At 38.4% G+C, this 23,230-nt stretch overlaps 1 protein-coding gene and 1 long non-coding RNA gene across 4 annotated transcripts in view; both read left to right on the forward strand.

The window, feature by feature from the left end:
* Nucleotides 1–23,230, forward strand: part of CBL (Cbl proto-oncogene) — an 88,890-nt gene that overhangs the window by 551 nt on the left and 65,109 nt on the right. The window contains exons 2-3 of one of the 3 annotated variants that reach the window (XM_049712963.1): nt 18,981–19,149; nt 20,788–21,035. The exons of 1 other annotated variant lie outside the window; for it this stretch is intronic. In XM_049712963.1, coding sequence (XP_049568920.1) covers nt 20,908–21,035 — 128 coding nt within the window. In that variant the 5' untranslated portion in view covers nt 18,981–19,149; nt 20,788–20,907. The remainder of the gene's footprint in view (nt 1–18,980; nt 19,150–20,787; nt 21,036–23,230) is intronic. One more of the 3 variants, XM_004273300.3, reaches the window with a different exon arrangement.
* Nucleotides 212–14,772, forward strand: LOC125965103 (uncharacterized). The gene is made up of 2 exons (XR_007478610.1): nt 212–5,154; nt 5,356–14,772. It is a non-coding gene; the product is annotated as an uncharacterized LOC125965103 (long non-coding RNA).

Below are 23,230 nucleotides of genomic sequence, written 5' to 3' on the forward strand. Positions count from 1 at the left end.
AGGCCTGCAGAGGACCCGCGGGAGCAGGGGTGGGCGTGGGCGGAGGGGCCGAGGGACGGGAAGGAAGGGACAGAGGAAGCTGGGGGAGGGGACGGGTCATGCGAGGCTGGGGAGGCGAGGAGCTGGGGTGACGGGGCGCAGGGGTGGGGAATATGGGGGTGGGGAGGAGACCTGGAGGATGGGGGTCGGCGGTGGGGGAAGGGCTGCGGTTGGGAGTGAGGGAACGTTGAGATGTGTGTTTGGGGTTGCGAGACAAAGATGGGGTGGCGGCTGGGGTGAAGGGTAACTGGGGAGCCACCAGGGAGGAAGTATAATGGGGGTGCAGAGTTTGCGGCTCTGTGTAGGGTGTAGGGATGTGGGTCACGGAATTGGCCCCGGGAAATAGGAGGGAGGGGGTGAGGAAGAGCGCTTGATTTACCAGCTGGGACTGTTAGCTGGATGAGCTCTGACTAGGGAATTAGGTTTACGGGCTCTGGTTGAGAGACCTGGGGTCCTGACAACTCCGCAGGCAAACTGCGCTCTAGGTGAGCGTATAGTTTTTGTTTCTGTTTTTTTCTTCTCATTAAGATGCAACACCAAGAGAAAATAAATGGGGGGTGTTTAAATGAGCCAAGGAAGGAACTTTCCTCCACATCTAGCGCTGGCTCAAGTTTTTCTCCTCCAAAACATTGAATGGGATCCATTGCTGGTGCTGAGATAGATATGCACTGATTAAACCACAAGTTCTGGTCATAACCATTATTTTAGGAGAGATATGTTGACTGAGCGGGTTAGGCAGCAGATTCTGACTTCTTCCAGAACTTCCTCCTTACACACACACTGCTTGTCGTTGGGTTCTACTTTTTTTGGTAACAGAACCTGACTCCTTATTATGGAACCTGACTTTAAACTTGTTAGATGAGCTGCTTTGGTCACTTTTTTTTTTCTTTTTTTTTAGCAAGTGTGAAAAATAACCCCACTTTAAGTTTGGCATTTGAGAGAATTTTACTTCCTTATAGTTGTGTCTGTATAGTGAAACATAGTAGTTAGTCCCAAGTATTTAAAAGTGTTTAAACAGTCTAACGGTTCGTTCCAGAGAATTCAATATTTCCTTGCTATTTTTCACATTTATTAATAACTTATTTTTGCAAAATTCATTCTGCAGATGAAAGGTGATTATTAGAAGGATCAGGCATAGCTTGTAAGAGAATGGTGTTATTTCCTCCAGAGTAAAATTGTTTTTCTTTGGTGCCTCTCTGGGCCTAGATTCCTCTTCTGTAAAGTTCTTCATGGATTGTTTTGCACTAGAAACAGCTAATAAAAGTGACTGTGAAGCACTTGGCAAATATAAATGTTCTATATAAATTCTTAATAAGTCCCGTGTATGAGTTAGCACTCCTGTAGTGCATACCAGTGGTTTCAGAAGCTACTTTTTCACTGCTGGTTTTTCTCATGTTAAGTAATTGGTATGGTAATTAATAAACAAGTATTTGTATGTTGATTATATTGGTGTTATAATGCTAATTTCATTATTAGAAATTGTAATAAAACCATTAAAGAAAGTTAGGCATAAAGGAAATTTTAAATGCATTGACGCCTTGAAAATATATATGGAATATATTCAAAAGCCGAAGATTGTAGGTTTGCATTTTAGGGATTTAGAGTTAATGACTTAAAAAGTTTCTACTGGAATGAAAAAACATTTGCATTTCTAATTAGTTTCTCATGGTATCAACATGCGATGTATCAAAATCATATTGATTAGAGACCTCTCCTTAAAAATAATAAACTTTTTATCAAACTTTTGAGTCTATGTAACGTAGTCCTTAAAATAAGATTTCCCTTTAAGTCTTTCTCATTCATCTCTTTAAAGAGTGTGTATTGAATTATGATTTCTTCCGCAGAATGTTTAATTATTTGGGAAGTATAAAGACCTCTCAGTTTTGAGTCAATGCTTTTCAGGTTTCGGTAGTTTCAAGGAAAGTAGGCTTCTAGCTTTTCCATTCTAGCGTTGGGAAAGGAATGTTTTATTCTTGTGTTGCTTGTTTTGGAAAATGATTTTTAGTACTTTTTGCCCCATATCACATATTACTGGTTGTGCTGAAATGAAAGTAGTTCTTTCTGATGTATTAGTCCAGTAGGTTCATACTGCTTTCTAGATTTTCTGACTAATTCTGTGGTGGTGTTAGATTGCACCGTCTCTTTTACTCTTGCTGTTTAGAGCATAGATGTTCTCTTTTTTCACTTTATTGTTGAAAGCCTTAAATGTATCACTAACCCTTCTTGACTTTATGCCATATGATATAAGTGGAGAAGAACTTAGTGTCAGATCTATAGATGTCCCACACATTTATTGACTTTAGCTCTAAGTCACCATCTCATATCTGTTTTAACCTTGTCGTTGAAGCTAGGTGAATATTATCCCAGCCTATTATTAATCAGTTTATTGGTTTAGCCCTGGGAACTGTCTCCTCTTCTCCAATATTGGATGTATACGGATGGAGAAGTTGGCATAAGTCATGGGTTCTGGTCAACATAGGCCCAATTTACTATTCCATTGCAGAACTTAAACTCATTCTTGGAAAAATGCTTGTGCTAGAATGCTTGCTATTAAACAGAAGATGTGGTCAGCCTCTAGGTTTTTTTTTTGCCACCTCGGTATATTGTAATTAACATTTGTGAGGATACTTGTATGTGAAGAAAGTGGCTAGTAAGTAAAGAGACAGCAGGGCAGGGGAGTGGAGAGAGCAATCATATAAATTGCCTTGAATGTAAATGTAGAAGTATCAAGGTATTTAATTTAGTGAGAGACTCAAAATTCCGTTATGAAGTAGAGTGGGAGTTGGCAAACTTTCTGTCACAGGACAGATAGTAAATACTTTAGGCATTGCTGGCCACATATGCAGTCCTATATTATTTTTTTTTTAAATAAATTTATTTTATTTATTTATTTTTGGCTGTGTTGGGTTTTCATTGCTGCACACGGGCTTTCTCTAGTTGCCGCAAGCAGGGTCTACTCTTTGTTGCAATGCGTGGGCTTCTCATTGCGGTGGCTTCTCTCATTGTGGAGCACGGGCTGTAGGCACGCAGGCTCAGTAGTTGTGGCTCATGGGCTCTAGAGCACAGGCTCAGTAGTTGTGGTGCATGGGCTTAGTTGCTCCGCGGCATGTAGGACCAGGGATCGAACCCTTGTCCCCTGTATTGGTAGGCGGATTCTTAACCACTGCACCACCACGGAAGCCCACTATATTCTTCCTGTTGTTTTTACAACTCTTTAAAACTGTAAAAGCTGGGCTTCCCTGGTGGCGCAGTGGTTGAGAGTCCGCCTGCCGATGCAGGGGACACGGGTTCGTGCCCCGGTCCGGGAAGATCCCACATGCCGCGGAGCAGCTGGGCCCGTGAGCCATGGCCGCTGAGCCTGCGCGTCCGGAGCCTGTGCTCCGCAACGGGAGAGGCCACAACAGCGAGAGGCCCGCGTACCGCAAAAATAAAATAAAATAAAATAAAAGCCATTCTTATCTTGCAGGTGTACAAAAAAGGCTGCAGGCTATAGTTTGTCCACCTCTGAAGCAGAGCATCATGCTGGCAGTATTTTAGGTCCATGCTATGTTTTTATTTTAAATTAGCTTATGTTAGTAAAACCTTAAGGTGTTCGTTTTTTTTTTTTTTTTTCCCTCCCGTATGGTACGCGGGCCTCTCACGGCTGTGGCCTCTCCCGCTGCGGAGCACAGGCTCCGGACGCGCAGGCTCAGCGGCCATGGCTCACGGGCCCAGCTGCTCCGCGGCATGTGGGATCTTCCCGGACCGAGGCACGAACCCGTGTCCTCTGCATCGGCAGGCGGACTCTCAACTATTGCGCCACCAGGGAAGCCCAGGTGTTCATTTATTTAATGGACTATAATTTATGGGAAAAATGCTTTCCTTTAAAGCATGGGTTTAAAAAAGCATTGTAAAAAGATAATCCTTCTGCTACCTACCTTCTCCTGCTTGCCCTAAAAAAAAGCACCTTAAGTAACTTCCTGTATTTTGGAAATAAGATGCACTTAATAGAATTTATGAATCGGTGTATTTCATTGGACTCTTTTCTCCCTTTCTTCTTACCTTTCTTCCTATGCTTGCATGCTCACTAAATCAGGAGCATAGTAGTGCTAGGTGTAAATTCTTATATTCCAGGAGATTACATTATAGTGATAAGTGACTGTGTGTTCAAAGTGATATGGGATCTCTTAAGTTTAAACATCATGTACATATTTCTTCTCTATCTTAACCTCTGAAGATTGTAAACTCCGCGAGGACAGCAACTGTAATCTCTTTATCTCCTGCAGTGTCCAGTCACAAGGCCTTACACAATAGTAAGTGCATTGTAAATATTTGTTAAACTGCTTTGTGTGCCCCAAAGGAATTCTGAAAGGAAAAGGTATGGGGGTGGGAATCATTTTTAATTACATTAAACTTATTTCTTTCTTTCAGTAGTTCTTTGGCGGTGTCATCCCTATTTTATGCATACTTAGCCTCAGAGAGGTTATGTAACCTAGTGAATAGGGGAGCTTGACTTGGAATCCAGGATTACCCACCTCCTAAGGCTTAGTTATTTCCTCCGTACAGTGACTTCTCAGGTATACAACAAAGTCTTGATGACAAAAGTCATTTTTCAGAAAGTGACCTGTGTAGGTATACAACAGCAATTCTCACACACGCACACACACACTCTCACACCCGCCATTCACACACTCAGGCAAAGTAGATGTTCTCTTGAATGATGTTAACGTGGTGTTTAACTAGTACCATTAAAAGAAATCTCTTCTTTTAAGTTAAGGGTTTGTGTCTCTTCAAATTATGTGGACTGGTTACTTTGCATGGTTATCATGGAAGTTTGTACACGTTATTCTCCCATTGCACTTAATTCATGCCATTCAGCTCTGATGGCAGCTGTCCTTGATGAAACATCTGCAGTGCGGTGGGGGGGCTCTCAATACAATAAATGTGGGCATTTCATCTTGTAACACCCACCAGGTGGTGCTGGTTCATGTTATGTTTCTTCTAAAAATTGGAAACCCTTTCTGTTGCTATTGTATTAATAAAGTAGGTGTTTATTTTCTGGTAGTCAGCCCCTTCCCAATTTAATTTTAACTCTAGGAATTTTAGTCACCCAGGAATTTGTGATTAAAAATAAAGGTAGGGACTTCCCTGGTGGTCCAGTGGCTAAGACCCCACGCTCCCAATGCAGGGGGCCCGGGTTCGATCCCTGGTCAGGGAACTAGATCCCACACGCTGCCACTAAGAGTTCGCATGCCACAACTAAAGATCCCGCATGCCGAAACAAAGACCTGGTGCAGCCAAATAAATTAAAAAAAAATAAAATAAATAAAAATAAAGGTATTGGGATTCATTAAAAAAAAAAGTGATAGCATTTACCACTTTTTATTTCATCTGTCTCTCCCTCCACTAGAGCTCTTCAGGATCAAGGCTTTGTCTTTTTTTAAAATTTATTTTTGGCTGCACTGGTTCTTCGTTGCTGTGCATTGGCTTTCTCTAGTTGTGGCAAGCGGGGGCTACTCTTCGTTGCGGTGTGCGGGCTTCTCATTGCGGTGGCTTCTCTTTGTTGCGGAGCACGGGCTCTAGGCGTGCGGACTCAGCAGTTGTGGCTCGTGGGCTCTAGAGCGCAGGCTCAGTAGTTGTGGCGCACGGGCTTAGTTGCTCCGTGGCATGTGGGATCTTCCCGAACCAGGGCTCGAACATGTGTCCCCTGCACTGGCAGGCGGATTCTTAACCACTGCGCCACCAGGGAAGTCCCAAGACTGTCTTAACATCAGTTCCTGTGCCTAACACATAGTACGTGCTGAATGAAGTGCAAACATTTTAACAAAGTAAAATGAGATCAAAACATGTTCCCACATTTTCTATGTGATTAATTAGGAGGATCAGGTAGGGAATCTTTTTTTTTTTTTGAGTGTTGAATTAAAGTAACATTTACTAAAAGTAGTTTTACCTTTTTTGGTTATAAGGGTAATATACAGTCATTGTAAACAAAAAGGTTGTGTTGTTTTCATGCCTATTAAAAATTCCCCCAAGGGATGTAAAATTCTCCCTAGTTCCGTATGAAATGTGAGCTCACTGAGCATTTCATGTGATTCATGATAGAAATTTTGAAGGGTATATGGAATAAAAGTAGGGTTAGGCCAGGGAAGAACGTAATCTGCCCTGTTCATTTCATGGCTTTGGTTGAAGTTTTTGGTGACCCTTGCTGTAGTACAACCTGTTTTTAATATGTTGTTTGTTGGCTGTATACACATGGGCAGATTGGTCCCCAAGTCTTCACTTTCAGTGGAGTTCATGTTATAGTCAAACATACAGATAATGCTTATACTATGAAAATCACCCCCCTAATAACTAACCTAGAGCATTAAAAGAAAAATGGACTAAGCATTAGTTTGAAAACTGAGTCTAAATTTCAATCACATTTTCCAATGAAGTTGTTAATTCTGATCTTAGAATTAATTCTGATTGTTAGGTTTGTTGGAAGAGGGGGATTATAACAAGCAAGTCATTGTGAAATGTTTTCATGATTAGCACATTTTGTGCTGGAAGGAAATAGGTGGGAGTAGTCAACCAGGAGCACTGGAAGCCAGCCTCAGCTCTGTCCCCACAATGTTCCTTCCTGCAGCAGCTTCCAAAAGGAGGAGGGGAAAGGGGTGCAGTGATGGTATTGGTGGTACACACCCACTGGGGATTCAAGCCCTAGGAGATGGAATGTCACTGCCATAGAAACTCCTAAATCAGCAATGACCCTGGGTCTCCCCTCTGCAACTTTTGGGATGGGTGGCGAGTCTTGCTTAGCAGACTCCTCTGCCTTGGGTGCCTTCTTACAGCCACCACTGACCTTCCCTCTTGCTCTGGGATCAACCACAAGAAATCTTAAAATGAGGCCAACTCACTGCTACTTCATTGAGGGGGATGGGATACTAATTCCTGCCTCCTTCTTTCTTAGACCTACTTTGAATAGCAGTACACAGGTGTAGCACTCTTTGTGAAAAACAATTTATGAACCATAAAATATGCAGAACAAAAATGTAAAGGTCTCCATTTACTCTCATACCTCAAAATGACTGCCCTCTCCAGAGGTAACCAGTGTCTACTGTTTGGGGTCCATCCCTCCAGTCCCTTTTTCTAAGCAGCTCCGAGAAGGCTGGATGGATAGCATTGCCCTTGAAAGATTTATGACTTGAGCAAGTTGTTGCCTTTTTAGCATTTACTCACTAAGACTGATAACCGAGTTCTAATAATTCCTTATATTGCTGAGCAGTTTATAATTTCACATCTGATACAGCAGAAATTTCAAAATAATGTGTCTTATGAGAAAGAAACAGATTCAGAGAGTTTAAGTAACATAAACCACCCAACTAATACTTTTATTTTTTTATGTGGATCTTGAACTGCTGTTCAGACTCTAAGTGATTATTTTTTTAAAAGATTATTTATTTATTTATTTTGGGCTACATTGGGTCTTCGTTGCTGCACGCGGGCTTTCTCTAGTTGCGGCGAGCGGGGCTACTCTTCTTTGCAGTGCGGGGGCTTCTCATTGTGGTGGCTTCTCTTGTTGCGGAGCATGGGCTCTAGTCGCACAGGTTTCAGTAGTTCTGGCACGCGGGCTCAGTACTTGTGGCTCGTGGGCTCTAGAGCGCAGCCTCAGTAGTTGTGGCGCACGGGCTTAGTTGCTCCACGGCATGTGGGATCTCCCCGGACCAGGGCCCGAACCCGTGTCCCCTGCGTTGGAAGGTGGATTCTTAACCACTGTGCCACCAGGGAAGTCCCTCTAAGTGATTCTTATAAGCCAGTGCCTCTCAGACTTTAACATGAATTCAGATCATCTGGGGATCTTGTTAAAACATAGAGTCTGAGTAGATCTGATGTAGGGCCTGAGATTCTGTGTTGCTGACAGGGATCACACAAGTAGCAAGGCCCCATACCACAGTTGCTTTTTTTTTTTTTACATCTTTATTGGAGTATAATTGCTTTACAATGGTGTGTTAGTTTCTGCTTTATAACAAAGTGAATCAGTTATACATATACATATGTTCCCATATCTCTTCCCTCTTGTGTCTCCCTCCCTCCCACCCTCCCTAAAAGGTGTTAATTATTATGTTCTTAAATTTGGAAAGTAATACATACTTATAAAATTACACATTTTTAAGCAAAAGTGGGATTTTTAAACAAAAACGCTTCTAGAATTAAAAATTTTTTTTGCTACATTATGGAGATTATCCATGTTAATACTACATGTAGGTCTCCCTGAATAATTATTTTTTATAAATTTGTTTATTTATTTATTTATGGCTGCATTGGGTCTTTGTTGCTGTGCGCGGGCTTTCTGTATTTGCAGTGAGCAGGGGCTACTCTTCGTTGCAGTGCGTGGGCTTCTCATTGCGGTGGCTTCTCTTGTTGCAGAGCATGGGCTCTAGGCAGGTGGGCTTCAATAATTGTGGCACGCGGGTTCAGTAGTTGTGGCTCACGGGCTCTAGAGTGCAGGCTCAGTAGTTGTGGCGCACGGACTCAGTTGCTCTGCGGCATGTGGGATCTTCCCAGACCAGGGCTGGAACCCATGTCCCCTGCACTGGCAGGTGGATTCTTAAGCACTGCGCCACTAGGGAAGTCCTGAATTCTTTTTTTAAGGGGTGTATAAGATTTTATAATATGGATATATATGTTTATTTAACAAATTCATATTGATAGTCTTCTAGGTTATTTCTGATTTTTAATACTAGAAACAATGCTGCAGTGACTATTATGCATGTGCTAAACATTCTTTAGAATAAACTTCTAGAAATGAAATGTACTGGGTCAAAGGAATCATACATTAAAGTTTGAAAAGTATAATATTGGCACATTGCCTTCCAAAAAGTCTGCTTTCATCCACAATCCTTGTCTAGTTTGTTGATTTAAATATGGTAGCTGATTCCTAGTTACTTTAGGTGAAAATTACGTTGGCACCTTTTCCACCATCACACTTTCATTAAACATGAACTTTTTGCTGGGTGCTAGGGAGTTAAGGATGACTCAGTCCTCATACTTGCAAACTGGTGATATAACTGAAGGTGTTCAAAGGGATCAGGGAACCCCCTGTGGGAATCATTAGGCAAATCTTTACTTAATCCTTGAGACCAGAGAGGATTGGGACTGGGGAGGGACTAGACCAAGCAGAGAGCTCCACAATATCCTAATTCACAGTTGTGCCTTAATTAGGGTCTGACATCCAAAAATGATGCTAAAGTCATTTAATCTCTTGTTCATGCTAAGTATTGGTTTGAAGTTGCACTGATAAGTCTGAGAAGAGAATTATATTTTCCTTTTAAAAACAGAATCCCTGTATAAAAACTGCATGGTTAAGCTGTTAGCGCATGTCGGTTATTTAATTTCCTACATTGTACTGGCTGTATTTTTTTTTCTGCAATTAATGTGATAAATGAAAGTAATGAGATTGGTAATTAGTTGTAAGTGACATAGTGCTTTAAATAAATAGTGTTGGGAGGTATTTGAGAAGTGTTGGGTAGTAATTACAGTTCAAGTCCCTGAATGGGTTTTGATAAATCAGTAATGGAGAAGAGTAATTAGAAGTAAAAGACTTTTTTTTCTTGGAGCCATTATCTAGTGATGATATGTTTCTTTTAAAAAAAGTATGGGTTTCTGATTTCTCTTTGAAAAACTGTCATAAGTTTTCATTTAAAAGCTTCACTGTGTAGTTACACTTGTAAAACTGTTAAATCTCTTCAAATTTCTGAGTTGATTAGTTTCTAAAACTTGAAGCTTTAAGAAAAGAAATTAATTGATCTAACTCTTAATTTATAGAGGGAGAGAGACCTAGAGAGATGAGTAACTTGCCCAGGGTCACATAGCCAGTTAATGTCAGTCACCAGACTAAGACCCAGGTCTCTGGACTCCTACCCTGGTGTCCTTTCTGCTGTACCTCCTGTTCTCTTGAGCAACTGATTCTTTTAAAACTGTAATCAAATTTTATGTGTTTTATGTATAGCTCACCATACTGAATACTTGCTTTTGAAGCTTAGTGCTTATTTTAATCATGCTTTTTAACATATGAAAAAGTTTGAAATGAAAAATGATTCCATGGATAAGTTAAGGTCTACAGAGATAAAAATACTTAGTCATTCACAGTCATATATGCTTATAGTTTTCTGCCTAGTTAGAAATACAATTCCTTAGTGTTAGAAAAGATTCTGTGTTCAGAACAGAATTAGGCATAGGCACTGTTCTTTGTAACTTTTCTGTTTTTAAAAATTTAGCAATTTCCAAACATAATTTTACTCCTCTTTGTTGTAATCATAGCACTTTCCAAATTTTTTCTATTGACCATTGAGCCCTTGGCAGAAGCAAAGGGAGGAGCTAGGCCAGTGAGGAAGCTATTATGAATGGAGTATATAGCAGCTGTGCAAGGATACTGTTGGTTTCCCAGAACTAAGCATATTTCTTTTTGACATTGTTCTGAGTGATGCTGTAAATGTACAGGCAGAAGTAAACAAAAGGAAGGCATTTTTGCTATTGTAAGACTTGGAAAGCAAAATAAAATTGAGAACAGACTAAGCAGGAAAGTATCTTTCGGAAATTTTTTGGTGAATTTTTTACGCTCAGAATGCACATTTGTGCTTTAGAGGTTAACTAAAACTGCCAATTTAACATTCACTGATAAAGGCAGGTTCTTTTGGCTTTTGATGTTTGTTAACTATTGACTTGAATTATTCACAAAGCCTTTTGGAAACTTTTTCCCTAGAGGTTATAAATATTTAGGGAATTTTTTTTTTTTTCTTTACAGAAGATTTTAATGTCAAAAGAGTTGCTCTACCTATATACTTACTTTATGGTCTGTGTTAGTGTTAAGGAGTGCTGATTTCCCTGGTCATGTGATTGATTTGTCTTTGAAAGATCTTGAGAAAAGCAGATATTTAACCTACAGTTGATCTTTACAAGGTCACATTCTAAGGAGGGACAGATAACATTTGTGGAACGTACCTGATAGTAGTTTGAAAATGCGAACTAATCAAGTGTTTGGGAGACATTTAAAAACTCATGATATTTTAAATCTGTTATGAGGGGTAATATGTTTTTTCAGGTCATTGTCATTAATCAGCGTTTATTTTATTTTATTATTTATTTATTTATTTATGCGGTACACGGGCCTCTCACTGTTGTGGCCTCTCCCGTTGCGGAGCACAGGCTCCAGACACGCAGGCTCAGTAGTTGTGGCTCACGGGCCTAGTTGCTCCGCGGCATGTGGGATCCTCCCAGACCAGGGCTCGAACCCGTTTTCCCTGCATTAGCAGGCGGACTGTCAACCACTGCGCCACCAGGGAAGCCCAATCAGCGTTTATTAATTGCTTACTATAGGTTGGGCAGAGCAATTTTAGTTTAGTTTTGTTGTTGTTGAAAGGAAGTATACCTTTTTTTCCAGAGGTATTAGGCGAATAATGCATTTTAACCTGAATTCTTAATGTTAATGCATTTGCCTTTAAATAGGAAGAATATATTATGGGTTGGCATGTGTAGCTCTGGATATAAATGTAAATAATTTGGGGGGAGCTCTGCTTGCTTTGGACCTTTGAAGGAGTGGATACTGTAGTTTTTGCAGATTGTTGGTCACCCTGTTCTTGGGTGGCCTGCTGCCTTTTCTCTATTCCTTGGTTACCAAGTAGTCAGAGACTATGCAGGTTTGGAAGGGTAGCTGTGGCATGGCCAGATGGTAGGAATAAGGGTGTCAGTTTCTGGGAGTCAACAAAGGGTGATGTGAGGTCTAACATTCTGTCTTCAATAGATAATTCCTGCCTAACCTGCAGTTAAACCTGGTCGAGTTGTATGGAAATGGGGAGGGAACTGGCATTGAATGTCTACTTTATTGGAAACTCTGCAGTCCTTTCATAAACATTTATTATGAGGTGGGTATTGTCGCTGTGTTACAGGTAAAAGAACTGAGGCTCAGAGGTTAAGAAATTTACTGAAGGTAAATGACTGAAACAGGACATCCTGATGTGGCTATTTGGTGTAATCTTGTCAAGATACTAAAACATTTTAATTTTAATTCAACACATAAAAGCTTATATTTTAGTCTTCATCATACTGTCTCCTTGTTAATTCCCTGATACTCCACATCTCTCCCTTAATGACCCTCTTCACCTCGCTCTCTACACTTTAGTCTCACTGACCTTTCTATTCCTCAAATCCAAACCTATTCTCATAGGGCTGTTGGATTAGTTGTTCCCTCTGTTTGGGCTACTCTTCTGCTGATTCTACATGACGGGCTCCTTCCTGTAATTTTAACTCTTAGCCTAAATTCACCTCAGAGAAGCTTTCCCTACTCACTGTGCTAAAGTAGTCATCCAGCATTTTCTTATTATTCTATTTTAATTGTCTGTATAGAACCTGATATTTTTCTTGTTGATTTCCTTTTTGTTGTTTATTGCCTGATTCCTCTCAGATTCAGGGGTATCGTATTTTTACTTCTGTGTCCCAGTGCCTGACATATATTTGTTGAATGGATACGTTGAGAAAAATCAAAATCAGGTGCAATCTTCTTAAACGTACTGCCTTCATATCTCTGAATCTGTATCTGTCTAAACCTGTCCTCATTCCCTTTCTGCCTGTTTTAAAGGAAGGAGGTGTCCCTTCTTTTAATGGTATTGGGTGTTTAGTGCTCTAGCTGTGTTGTAGATCCCGTTTTCCATTTTCTTTTAATTTATCTTTTTCTCTTCTGGTTCTTTTTCCATATAAAACATGCTCAGTATTCTCTGAAGATAGAAACCTTCGATCATGTACCTCTTGTAGTCTTTGCTGAATCTTGATCTCTTAGTCTCAACATCAGTCTCCCCTAACTCCCTCCATGGACTATTTAAGAACCTACCATTTTAATATTTTTATTATAAATATATATTCTGTAAAAATATATTCTGAATATATTCTTCCAAATGAGGTTTTGGAATGTAATACTTATAAATTGGGTACTATTTATTTTAATTGGTATGAGTTCTTAACTCTGTTGCATTTAGAATATAGCTGTCTTCTGAGGTAGAGTCTTTTTTTCTTGACTGTGTTGTTCCCTTTTGGCTTGAAACCCTTGATAGGATGAGCAGCTTCCTAAAACACTGTTAAAACATTCATAAATCATATATTTTTGTTGATTCAGCTTGTCTTTATTTGCCAGGCTTATATAGGGCTCTTTTTCAAGAGTACAGGAAATGATGTACAGAGGATAAAATATTTAGTTTAAAAATTTTAATACTGTCTTACATCATTTGAAGAGACATTAGTAATTAAATTGGAATTTTGCAATTGTTCCAGGTGGACCTAGTGATCCCACTTCTGGGGGATCTATCCTAAGGAAATAATCTGATGTTTAGAAGAATAAAATGCCCAAAGATGTTCATCACAGCGATACTTGTAATAGCAAAGACTTAAAAACAGTATAAATGTTAAAGTGGAGGGGATGGTTTAAGATATGGTATGTCTATAGAGTGGAATCATTTAGACATCTTTAAAAAGTTTATAATGAGCTTTTGGTGATGCAAGAAAATAGGCATTTTAAAATATTAAAGAGTAAGAAGTCAGACTTCTGCTTCTACCATTGTTAGACTAGGCTGTTTCGAACCAAATAATACTGCTGGCAACTAGAAAAGCTAGAAGATGTTGAAGAGCTATGAAGGCAGTGAGGAATTAGAGGCCAGGTTCTGGAAGATAAGGAAAGCTCTGAGAGGTAAGCCTTATTTTTGAGGCTGCCTTTTCCATGAGGTCATTGCTGATTCTGGAAGTGATAGCTGAGAGGCTGAATAGAGTTTTCAAAATGCTCATGTCAAAAAAAAAAAAAAATGCGCATGTCAAGGAGGACAAAAAATTGGAATTAGGGCCTGCCAAGGTGGAGGGCCCTGGGAAACACTCTAGGTTTTGGGGTTGGGTCCCTGAGGGCCTGAATTGTAGGAGTAAGGGTGAAACAGAAGTAAACCAGTCTTTACAGGGCACTGAAGACTGAAGCCCAGCTTTTTAATCTTCTCAATTTTGGGTTAGATTAAGATGACCTGGAATTCCTAGTGTCCCTAGCCAAATCTGACTGCTAGAAGCAAAAGTAAATCCTTTCTGGGCTTCCCTGGTGGCGCAGTTGTTGAGAGTCTGCCTGCCGATGCAGGGGACATGGGTTTGTGCCCCGGTCTGGGAAGATCCCACATGCCACGGAGCGGCTGGGCCCATGAGCTATGGCCGCTGAGCCTGCGCGTCCGGAGCCTGTGCTCCGCAGCGGGAGAGGCCACAGCAGTGAGAGGCCCGCGTACCGCAAAAAAAAAAAAAAAGTAAATCCTTTCTGAATAACATCATCCGTAGCCTCAGATTGTCTCTATAATTTTTTATATACAGTGTTCAGCACTCAATAAAAAATAATTAGGCTTACGAAAAAACAAACTACAACTGAAAACCAACAGGAAAGATTGATAAAAGGTACATACAGGGGATACAGATATTTGAGATATCAGTCATGGACTTATATCTATGATTAATGTGTTAGAAGAATTAAAGATAAAATAGAGGGCTTCCCTGGTGGCACAGTGGTTGAGAGTCCGCCTGCCGATGCGGGGGACACGGGTTCGTGCCCCGGTCCGGGAAGATCCCACATGCCGCGGAGCGGCTAGGCCCGTGAGCCATGGCCGCTGAGCCTGCGCATCCGGAGCCTGTGCTCCGCAACGGGAGAGACCACAACAGTGAAAGGCCCGTGTACCGTAAAAAAAAAAAAAAAAAAGATAAAATAGATAATTTTGTCAGAGATCTGAAATGGTAAATGATGAAATAGAAATTCTAGAACTGAAAAACACAAGAACTGATTGTTAACTCAGTGGGTGGGTTTAATAGCATAAAGCTGAAGGAAAAATTAGTGAGGTAGAAGGTAAGTCAGAAAAAAAAAATCCAGACTGAAGCATTGAGAGACAAAAGGATGGAGAATACAGAAAAGAGTATGGGAGGCATATGGAATATTGAGTAAAGGTCTTATGTATCAGTACTTGAAGTTCAGCAGGAGAGAGGAAAGAGAATGGGGCAAAAGCAATATCTGATGAGAAATTGGCTGAGAATTTTCCAAAACTGACAGAAATTATCAAGTTCCAAACTGAAGCTCTATAAACACCAGGAAAAATCCAGAGTAAACTACACCTGGGCACATCGTAGTAAAACTGTTGAAAACCCGAGGCAAAGAGAAATCTTAAAAGCAACCACAGAATGAGACATTTTATCTTCAAAGGAGCAACAGTGAGACTAACAGCCTGACTTTTCAACAGTGACAGTGGCATCTAGAAGGCATTTCTCATTTTATTGCACTTCATTTTATTGCACTTAACAGATAATGCGTTTTTTAATAAATTGGAGGTTTGTGGCAACCCTGTGTTGTCAGTTGATGATTAGCATTTTTTAGTAATAAAGCATTTTTAAATTAAGGTATGTACATTGTTTTTTACTAATACTATGTCTTGTACACTTAATAGACTATAGTATAGTGTAAACATAACGTTTATATGCACTGGGGAACCAAAAATTTTGTGTGAGTTGCTTTATTGCAATTCTTGCTTTATTGCCGTACTCCCTTTATTGCAGAGGTTTGGTACCGAAACTGCTATATCTCCGAGGTATGCCTGTAGCTATAAAATGATGACAGAAAATAACTGCCAATTCTTATCCAGGGAAAATAGCCTTTGAAAGTGGTTACAAAATAAAGATGTTTTGAGATAAACAAAAACTGAGGAGAATTTGTAGCCAGCAGCCTATACCCTAAAGGAAATAAATACTAAAGGATGTTCTTTAGGCTGAAGGAAAATGATTTCAGATGCAGTGAAGAGCATTGGGAAGGGGGGTTGTGTGGGTAAATGTGAATGAATATTGGCCGTATAAAATAATAACAGAAGTAATAGTAATAATAATGACTTGTGGACTTTATATGATATATGGAATTAAAATGTGTGATAGTAATAGCACATAACTTGAAAAGAGTAAATGGAGTTAGTGTCCCAAGTTCCTTGCGTTGTCTGGGAAGTGGTAAAAGTACTACTTTATATAAGATTTAATGACTCAGAGATGCATTTTATAATTACTAAGGTATTCTTTTAAAGAGTAGTAAAAGAATATATATTTGGCAAGCTGTTGGGGGAGAAAATTGGGAAAATAAAAAAATGCTTAAACCGGAAGAGGGCAAGAAAGGGGAGGTAAAGGAAGATGAAACAGGAGAGATACATAGGAAACAAATAGTAAATTATTTTATTATTTATTATAGGATCAGTACTTATTAAGTGAACCATATGAAATTGCCAGTATTTGACCTACAATAATAACAGTTTCATAGTTGAAGTGTAAACAGGTCAAATTGGTTAAAATCAGAGGTTGTCAGAATTAAAAGGAAACCAGCTATATTCTGCATGACAAAGTCATGCATTAAATGTAAGAATACAGAAAGTTTGAAGATAGAAGAATGGAAAAAGATACACCATGCAAACACCAACCCAGGAAGGTTGGTTTAGCTATATTAGATACATTAAAGGGGACTTTAAGGCAAGAAGTGTTTCTAAAGAAGGATATTTCGTTGATGAAAGTACAGTTTACCAAGAAGAAAATAAAAAGGATGTTGAAAAAAAAATACAGTATTATAATTGCATTGATTTTTTTTAAACAAATGGAAAAAAGGAAAAAGTAGTTCAGTAGTTCTTATGATCTATCGTTACTAAAATGTTAGTGTTGTCAAACTAATCAGTCTTTGCATTTATGATTTAAAAATATTTTTTTAATTGGAGTATAGTTGATTTACAATGTTGTGTTAGCTTCAGGTGTGCAGCAAAGTGAATCAGTTATACGTATACATACATCCACTCTTTTAGATTCTTTTCCCATATAGGTCATTATAGAGTATTGAGTAGAGTTCCCTGTGCTATACAGTAGGTCCTTATTAGTTATCTATTTTATATATAGTAGTGTGTATATGTCAATCCCAATCTCCCAATTTATCCCTCTCTCCCCTTTCCCCCACTGGTAACCATAAGTTTGTTTTCTACATCTGTGACTCTATTTCTGTTTTGTAAATAAGTTCATTTGTACCATTCCTTTAGATTCCACATAAAAGTGATATCATATGGTATTTGTCTTTCTCTGTCTGACTTACTTCACTCAGTATGACAATCTCTAGGTTCATCTGTGTTGCTGCAAATGGCATCATTTCGTTCTTTTTTATGGCTGAGTAATATTCCATTGTATATATGTACCACATCTTCTTTATCCACTCCTCTGTCAATGGACATTTAGGTTGCTTCCATGTCTTGGCTACTGTAAATAGTGCTGCAGTGAACATGGGGGTGCATGTATCTTTTCAAATTATGTTTTTCTCCAGATATATGCCCAGGAGTGGGATTGCTGGATCATATGGTAGTTCTGTGTTTAGTTTTTTAAGGAACCTCCATACTGTTCTCCATAATGATTGTACCAATTTACATTCCCACCAACAGTGTGGAAAGATTCCTTTTTCTCCACACCCTCTCCAGCATTTATTATTTGTAGATTTTTTGATCATGGCCATTCTGACCAGTACGAGGTGATACCTCTTTGTAGTTTTGATTTGCATTTCTCTAATAGTGATGTTGAGCATCTTTTCATGTGCTTTTTGGCCATTTATATGTCTTTGGAGAAATGTCTATTTAGATCTTCTGCTCATTTTTTGATTGGGTCATTTGTTTTTTTGATATTGAGCTGTATGAGCTGTTTGTATATTTTGGAGATTAATCCCTTGTCGGTTGCTTTGTTTGCAAATATTTTCTCCTGTGGGTTGTCATTTTGTTTTGTTTATGGTTATGATTTGCTTTTGTGTCTTAAGAAATACTTCCTCTCTGAGATCATAAAGTTCAACAAATATTTTCCAAATTTTTTTCTAAAAACTTTAAAGTTTTTTCTCCACACAAGATCTTTAATTTATCTGAACTTTACTTTTCATGTAACGTGTAAGGGATGTAATTTTTTTTCCCATATGGATAACCAGTTTTCCAGTAGTTTTTCTCTTGAACTGATTTGTGTGTGTTTTTTTCTTTTTTCGGCCACACTGAACGGCATGAGGGATATTAGTTCCTCTACCAGGGATCGAACCCGTGCCCTCTGCAATGGAACCACCTAGTCCTAACCACTGGACCTCCAGGGAATTCCTCTTGAACTGATTTGTAATGCCACTCTGATGCTGAATTTCCATACATGTGTGTCTCTGTTTGGGCTCTCTTCTTTTCCATTTGGCCATTTATCTGTCTTTGGTCAACATCACACTATTTTAATTCTAAGATTTAAAAAAGTCTTGATAACTCATTGGGTAACTACCACCTACTTTGTGACTTTTCAAAATGGGCTTGGCTGGTTTTGGTCTCTTTTTCTTCCGTGTGGGTTTTGGGATCAACTTGTTAAGTTCCATGAAAAATCTTTTTGGAATTTTGATAGGAATTGCACTGCATTTATATACTAATTTGGGGGAGAACTGACGTCTCCTTAAACATGATAGGGTTCTTCATTAATTTCTGTTTTTATGTTCTTCAGTGAAGTTTTGTAGTTTTCTTCATAAGAGTGTTACACATTTTTTGTTAGATATATTCCTAGGAACCTTAAATTTTTATTTATGCCATTCAAAATGGCAGCAATTAAAATTACATTTTAAAATTATTTATAAAATTTTTATGAATGCTATTTTGGTTTTTTTTTTTTTTTGGTATATCAGTTTTGAATCCAGCAACCTATTAAACTGTTTTGTTTCTAATGTTTTGTCAATTCTTTCATTTTATTCATGGACAGTTATATCAGCTACAAGTAAAGTAAAATTATTTTCTTTCTGTTACTTATATTTTTACCACCTATGTATGCATATTGCATCAATATAGTTTAGAGGGATATCTTTGTAATAGTAATGTAGTCATATACATGTAATTGTAATGTAAATATTTTGTTTCTGGTTTCTTTAGATCTACTTTGTTTGAGAGGAGCATCCACATGGTAGTGTATTGTTGCTAATAAATATACTACAGTTTATCCACTCTACTGTTGATGGACATCTGGGTTGTTTGCAGTTGTTAGTTGTTACACATTTTTGTATGTGTATCCCAGTATACCTTTCCAGGGGGAGATCTGCAGGTTTGTAGGGCATATAAGTCTTTAGCCTGACCATACAGTGCCGAACTATCTTCCAGGGTGGTTTTATTAGTTTAGATTCCCACCAGCAGTATTTGAAGGTCCTTGCTCCTTGCCAGTGGTTGGCATTGCCAATTTGGTGTGTGTAGTGATAGTATCTAATTGAGAGCTTACAATTGTCATTTTAATGAAATTAAAATGATTAATGAGATTAAGCACAATTTCATATGTTTATTGGTTATTTGGATATCTTCTTTTGTCAAGTTTTTATTCAAGTCTTTTGTCCATTTTTGGGAATTCCCTGGTGGTCCAGTGGTTAGGACTCCATGTTTCCACTGCTGGGGGCACGGGTTTGATCCCTGGTCGGGGAACTAAGATCCCGTGTGCTGCGCGGTGTAGCCAAAAAAAGAAAAAAAAAAAGATAGTCCCTATCTTACTGATTTGTAGATGTTCTTTATATATTCTGGATATGTATGTCTGGATATATACATATTGTAAATACCTTCTCTGATTTTGTACATGTGTTTTTACTCTTTTGTGGTATCTTAGAAATTCTTTTAGAGTATAGTAGAATTTAATTAATATTTTCCTTTATTAATGTTTTTTATGGTCCTGTTTAAGAATTTTTTCTCCATCATGAAGTAATGAAAGATAGTTTTCTTGTCTTCTAAAGCTTTATTTGCCTTTCGCATTTAGGTCTAGAGCCCATCTAGGTTTTTTGTTTTGTTTTGTTTTTTGCATAGTGTAAGGTAAGGATTTAGTTTGATTTTCTTTTTTTCCTATATGGATTGTTCCACTACTGTTTTTGGGAAAGATCACTCCTTTGTGATGTCAAGGGTCTATATATGTGTGGGTCTATTTCTAGAATTTTCTGTCCCACTAATTTATGTCTCTTCCAGACACACAAAAATCCACATAAATGGAAAGTACTAAATAAGGTGGTAGGAATAAATACAAATTATTAGTCATTACAACAAATATAAACTCACCAGGTAAAAAAAAAGATTGTTACATTGGATTAAAGAAGTCTAACTATATGTTCTTTAAAAGAGACCTACTTAAAACTAAGAACTGAGAAAAGTTGAAAGTAAAAGAAGGTAAAATGAATTAACCAGGCAAATTCTGAGAGTTCTGCATTTATATGGGAAGGAATGGTGTCTCAGTTCAACTCTTTGCTGGGTCCAAGGCCTCTGTGCTCCTGTCCCCTAGTGGTTGTTAAAGCTCTAGGCTCCTACGTTACCAGGTTTACCTCCCAGGGCAGCCTCGTTCTTTATTTCTGCCCCTGGAAATTTTCTTTATTCTGCTGTGGCGTGAGCCATGCATTTCAGAGGAATTCGCCATGCTTCATCTAGCATTTTTTAGGCATGTATGTGGATGTCTTCCCCACCCCAATTGTTTAGTCTTCTATGTGTTGTCTGAACTGTTAGATATGGTTTTAAGAACCCACCCTCTAGGGAGACTACTAAAAATGTAAAGTGATTGCCTGTGGGTGTGGGTGTGGGTTAGGGATCATTTCTTATATTCTTGTGCATTTTTCGTATTTCCGCAAAAGAGCACATATTTTATAATTTTCTAAACTTAAAAAAGGAAATTGCCCTTAAGATCCTCCAAGTAATAGCCCTTCTTTTCCATTTGTTGCAGGTGGTGCGGTTGTGTCAGAACCCAAAGCTGGCGCTAAAGAATAGCCCACCTTATATCTTAGACCTGCTGCCAGACACCTACCAGCATCTCCGCACTATCTTGTCAAGATATGAGGGGAAGATGGAGACCCTTGGAGAAAATGAGTATTTTAGGGTGTTCATGGAGAATTTGATGAAGAAAACTAAGCAGACCATAAGCCTCTTCAAGGAGGGGAAAGAAAGAATGTATGAGGAGAATTCTCAGCCTAGGTAATGGAGAATACTACACAAATATTTATTCAGGTCTGTGACTGCCTGAATAAGTAACACATAGAAATAGTTGAGTTGGTTTTAATTTTATGTCAACAAGAATAGAATGCAAAGTTGACATTTGACTTAAAGCTGTGTTTTGTCTAAAAGGTTACCTTGGAGAGTATTGATCCATCCGTAGCTCTGATTATTTGTTTACCTCTGAAGTCAGTGACTTACAGTCATGAAGATGAGTTGGAGGCAGTAGGTCTTTCAGAGGCCCTGAAGATCATGAAAGTTTGTGGATAGGTGAGAGTCTGAAAGAAAGAAGTTGGGGTTGGCAGTAAACAATAAGAGGATTTTGCCCGAGCTGGTAGCATATTAGGTAGGTTATAAGTATGGGATAATAGGAAAAAAATTAGCCAGTAGTTTGGATAACTTTTTTTAATAAAGCCAAGTGAAATGACATTTCCTTTATAGGTAAAGTAACTTTTCAAATAGGATAGAATAGAATACTTTTCAAATAGAATTGGCAAAATGCAGTTAATTCAATAAACATTGGAGGGACCAATAGGTATTCTTTTGTACTTATTAAATACTAAAAACTATACTGACTGTCCCATATGTTATTGGCTTGGTTGTTGTATATTATGCACTGGGAGAGAAACAGGTTGATTGTATCCATGGTATAGTTGTGTTTGGTTTTGTCTTATTGGAATTAAATATTAACTCATCTGGAACAAGTAATAAAATGTAAATTCTATTATAATTTTTAGGGAGTAACTTACTCTTGAGAAGTGACTTGAATTGGGAGGGACAGTAATTTCTGAGGGCATTCAGTTAGCATGCCGAGCAGTAACTTACTAACTGGTATCCTTGTAGCGTTTGACTCTGTTGGCTTAGATTCTGGGAACCTTCATCTCTCACTTAAAATTTTACCCACATCATTATTCATGTTACCTTTACTGGGACAGATTACTCAGGTTTGGTCCAGAGTATTAGTATTTTCTTCTTAAAAAGGTTTCTGGTAACTGAATTCAATCTGTAGGAACCTTTGTAACATCTCATTTATGTGAAAATGAACTTTGTCCATTTAAATTATTTAAATTTCATGACTTTTGTAGTTTTGTATTGCTGAATTAAAAAAATAATTTTGGACTTTATTACGTACCAAAACTTAAAAATTTTATTTATTATCCACAGTGTACTAGGTTCTAATTCTAGGCGGTGAAAAGGAGAGTTAAGATTCAATTCTGATGTCATGTGATAAATACTTTAATAGAGATATGTACAAAATGCTGTATGAACACAGTTTTACCTAGTGGCATCGGGGAAGGTGGCACAGAGGAAGTGTTATTTGAGCTAGATTTTGAAGGGTAAGTAGGAACTTTCTAGGCAGAGAAGTGAAGAAAGGGCCTTTAACACAGTGGCATGAAAATGCAGGCTCTGTTTGTTTAAGGAACGTGAGCGATCTGGTTTGGCTAGAATTAGGGGAGATAGATAAGCTGGAAATATGGGTTGGAGTCAGATTGTAAAGAGCTGTTTTTTGACCTCAAGACTTTCTCCTATAGATAACAGGCTGCCATAGAACAGGTTTTTTTTCTTTTTTTAATAGTGGAATAAAAATTGTAGATTTTTCAGTCTTCTTAGACACACTGAACATTGTTTGACTTTTTTTTTTTTTTTTTTTAAATGACACAGTTCGTCACTGAGAGTCAGAATAGTCTACTGGTTAAGAAGAGGAGGGACTCTGAAGCCAACTGCCTTAGTTTGAATCTTAACTTTTCCACTTAACTTAGCTGTGTGATTCTTCGGTTTCTTCATCTGTAAAATGAGATAATAGTATTACTTTCCTTGTAGGATCGTTGGGAGTTTAATAAGTAACTAAATGTTCGGTACTTACAACAGTGATTGGCACATTGCAAGTGATAAGTGGGTTAGCTCTTATTATATTAATCATCTTCATTATTTTCATTACTATAAGTATAGATTGTTGTATCAGGCTGTTTATCATTGGTACTGCCAGAACCTAATGAAATGCGTAGACCAATTTGCCCTTACTAAATGGCTTCACACAATGCTTGTAAGTTCTTTTACCTTTTTAACAAAACCTTACTGTCAGTATGTCTGTCCGTATCAATTTCATTTCCCCTAATACGAAGCTTTTAATCCACTATAGGCTTTGACCATACAACCAGGTTTGTACAAATTATATA

The sequence above is a fragment of the Orcinus orca genome, chromosome 8, assembly GCF_937001465.1.
Source record: "Orcinus orca chromosome 8, mOrcOrc1.1, whole genome shotgun sequence".
NCBI lineage: Eukaryota > Metazoa > Chordata > Mammalia > Artiodactyla > Delphinidae > Orcinus > Orcinus orca.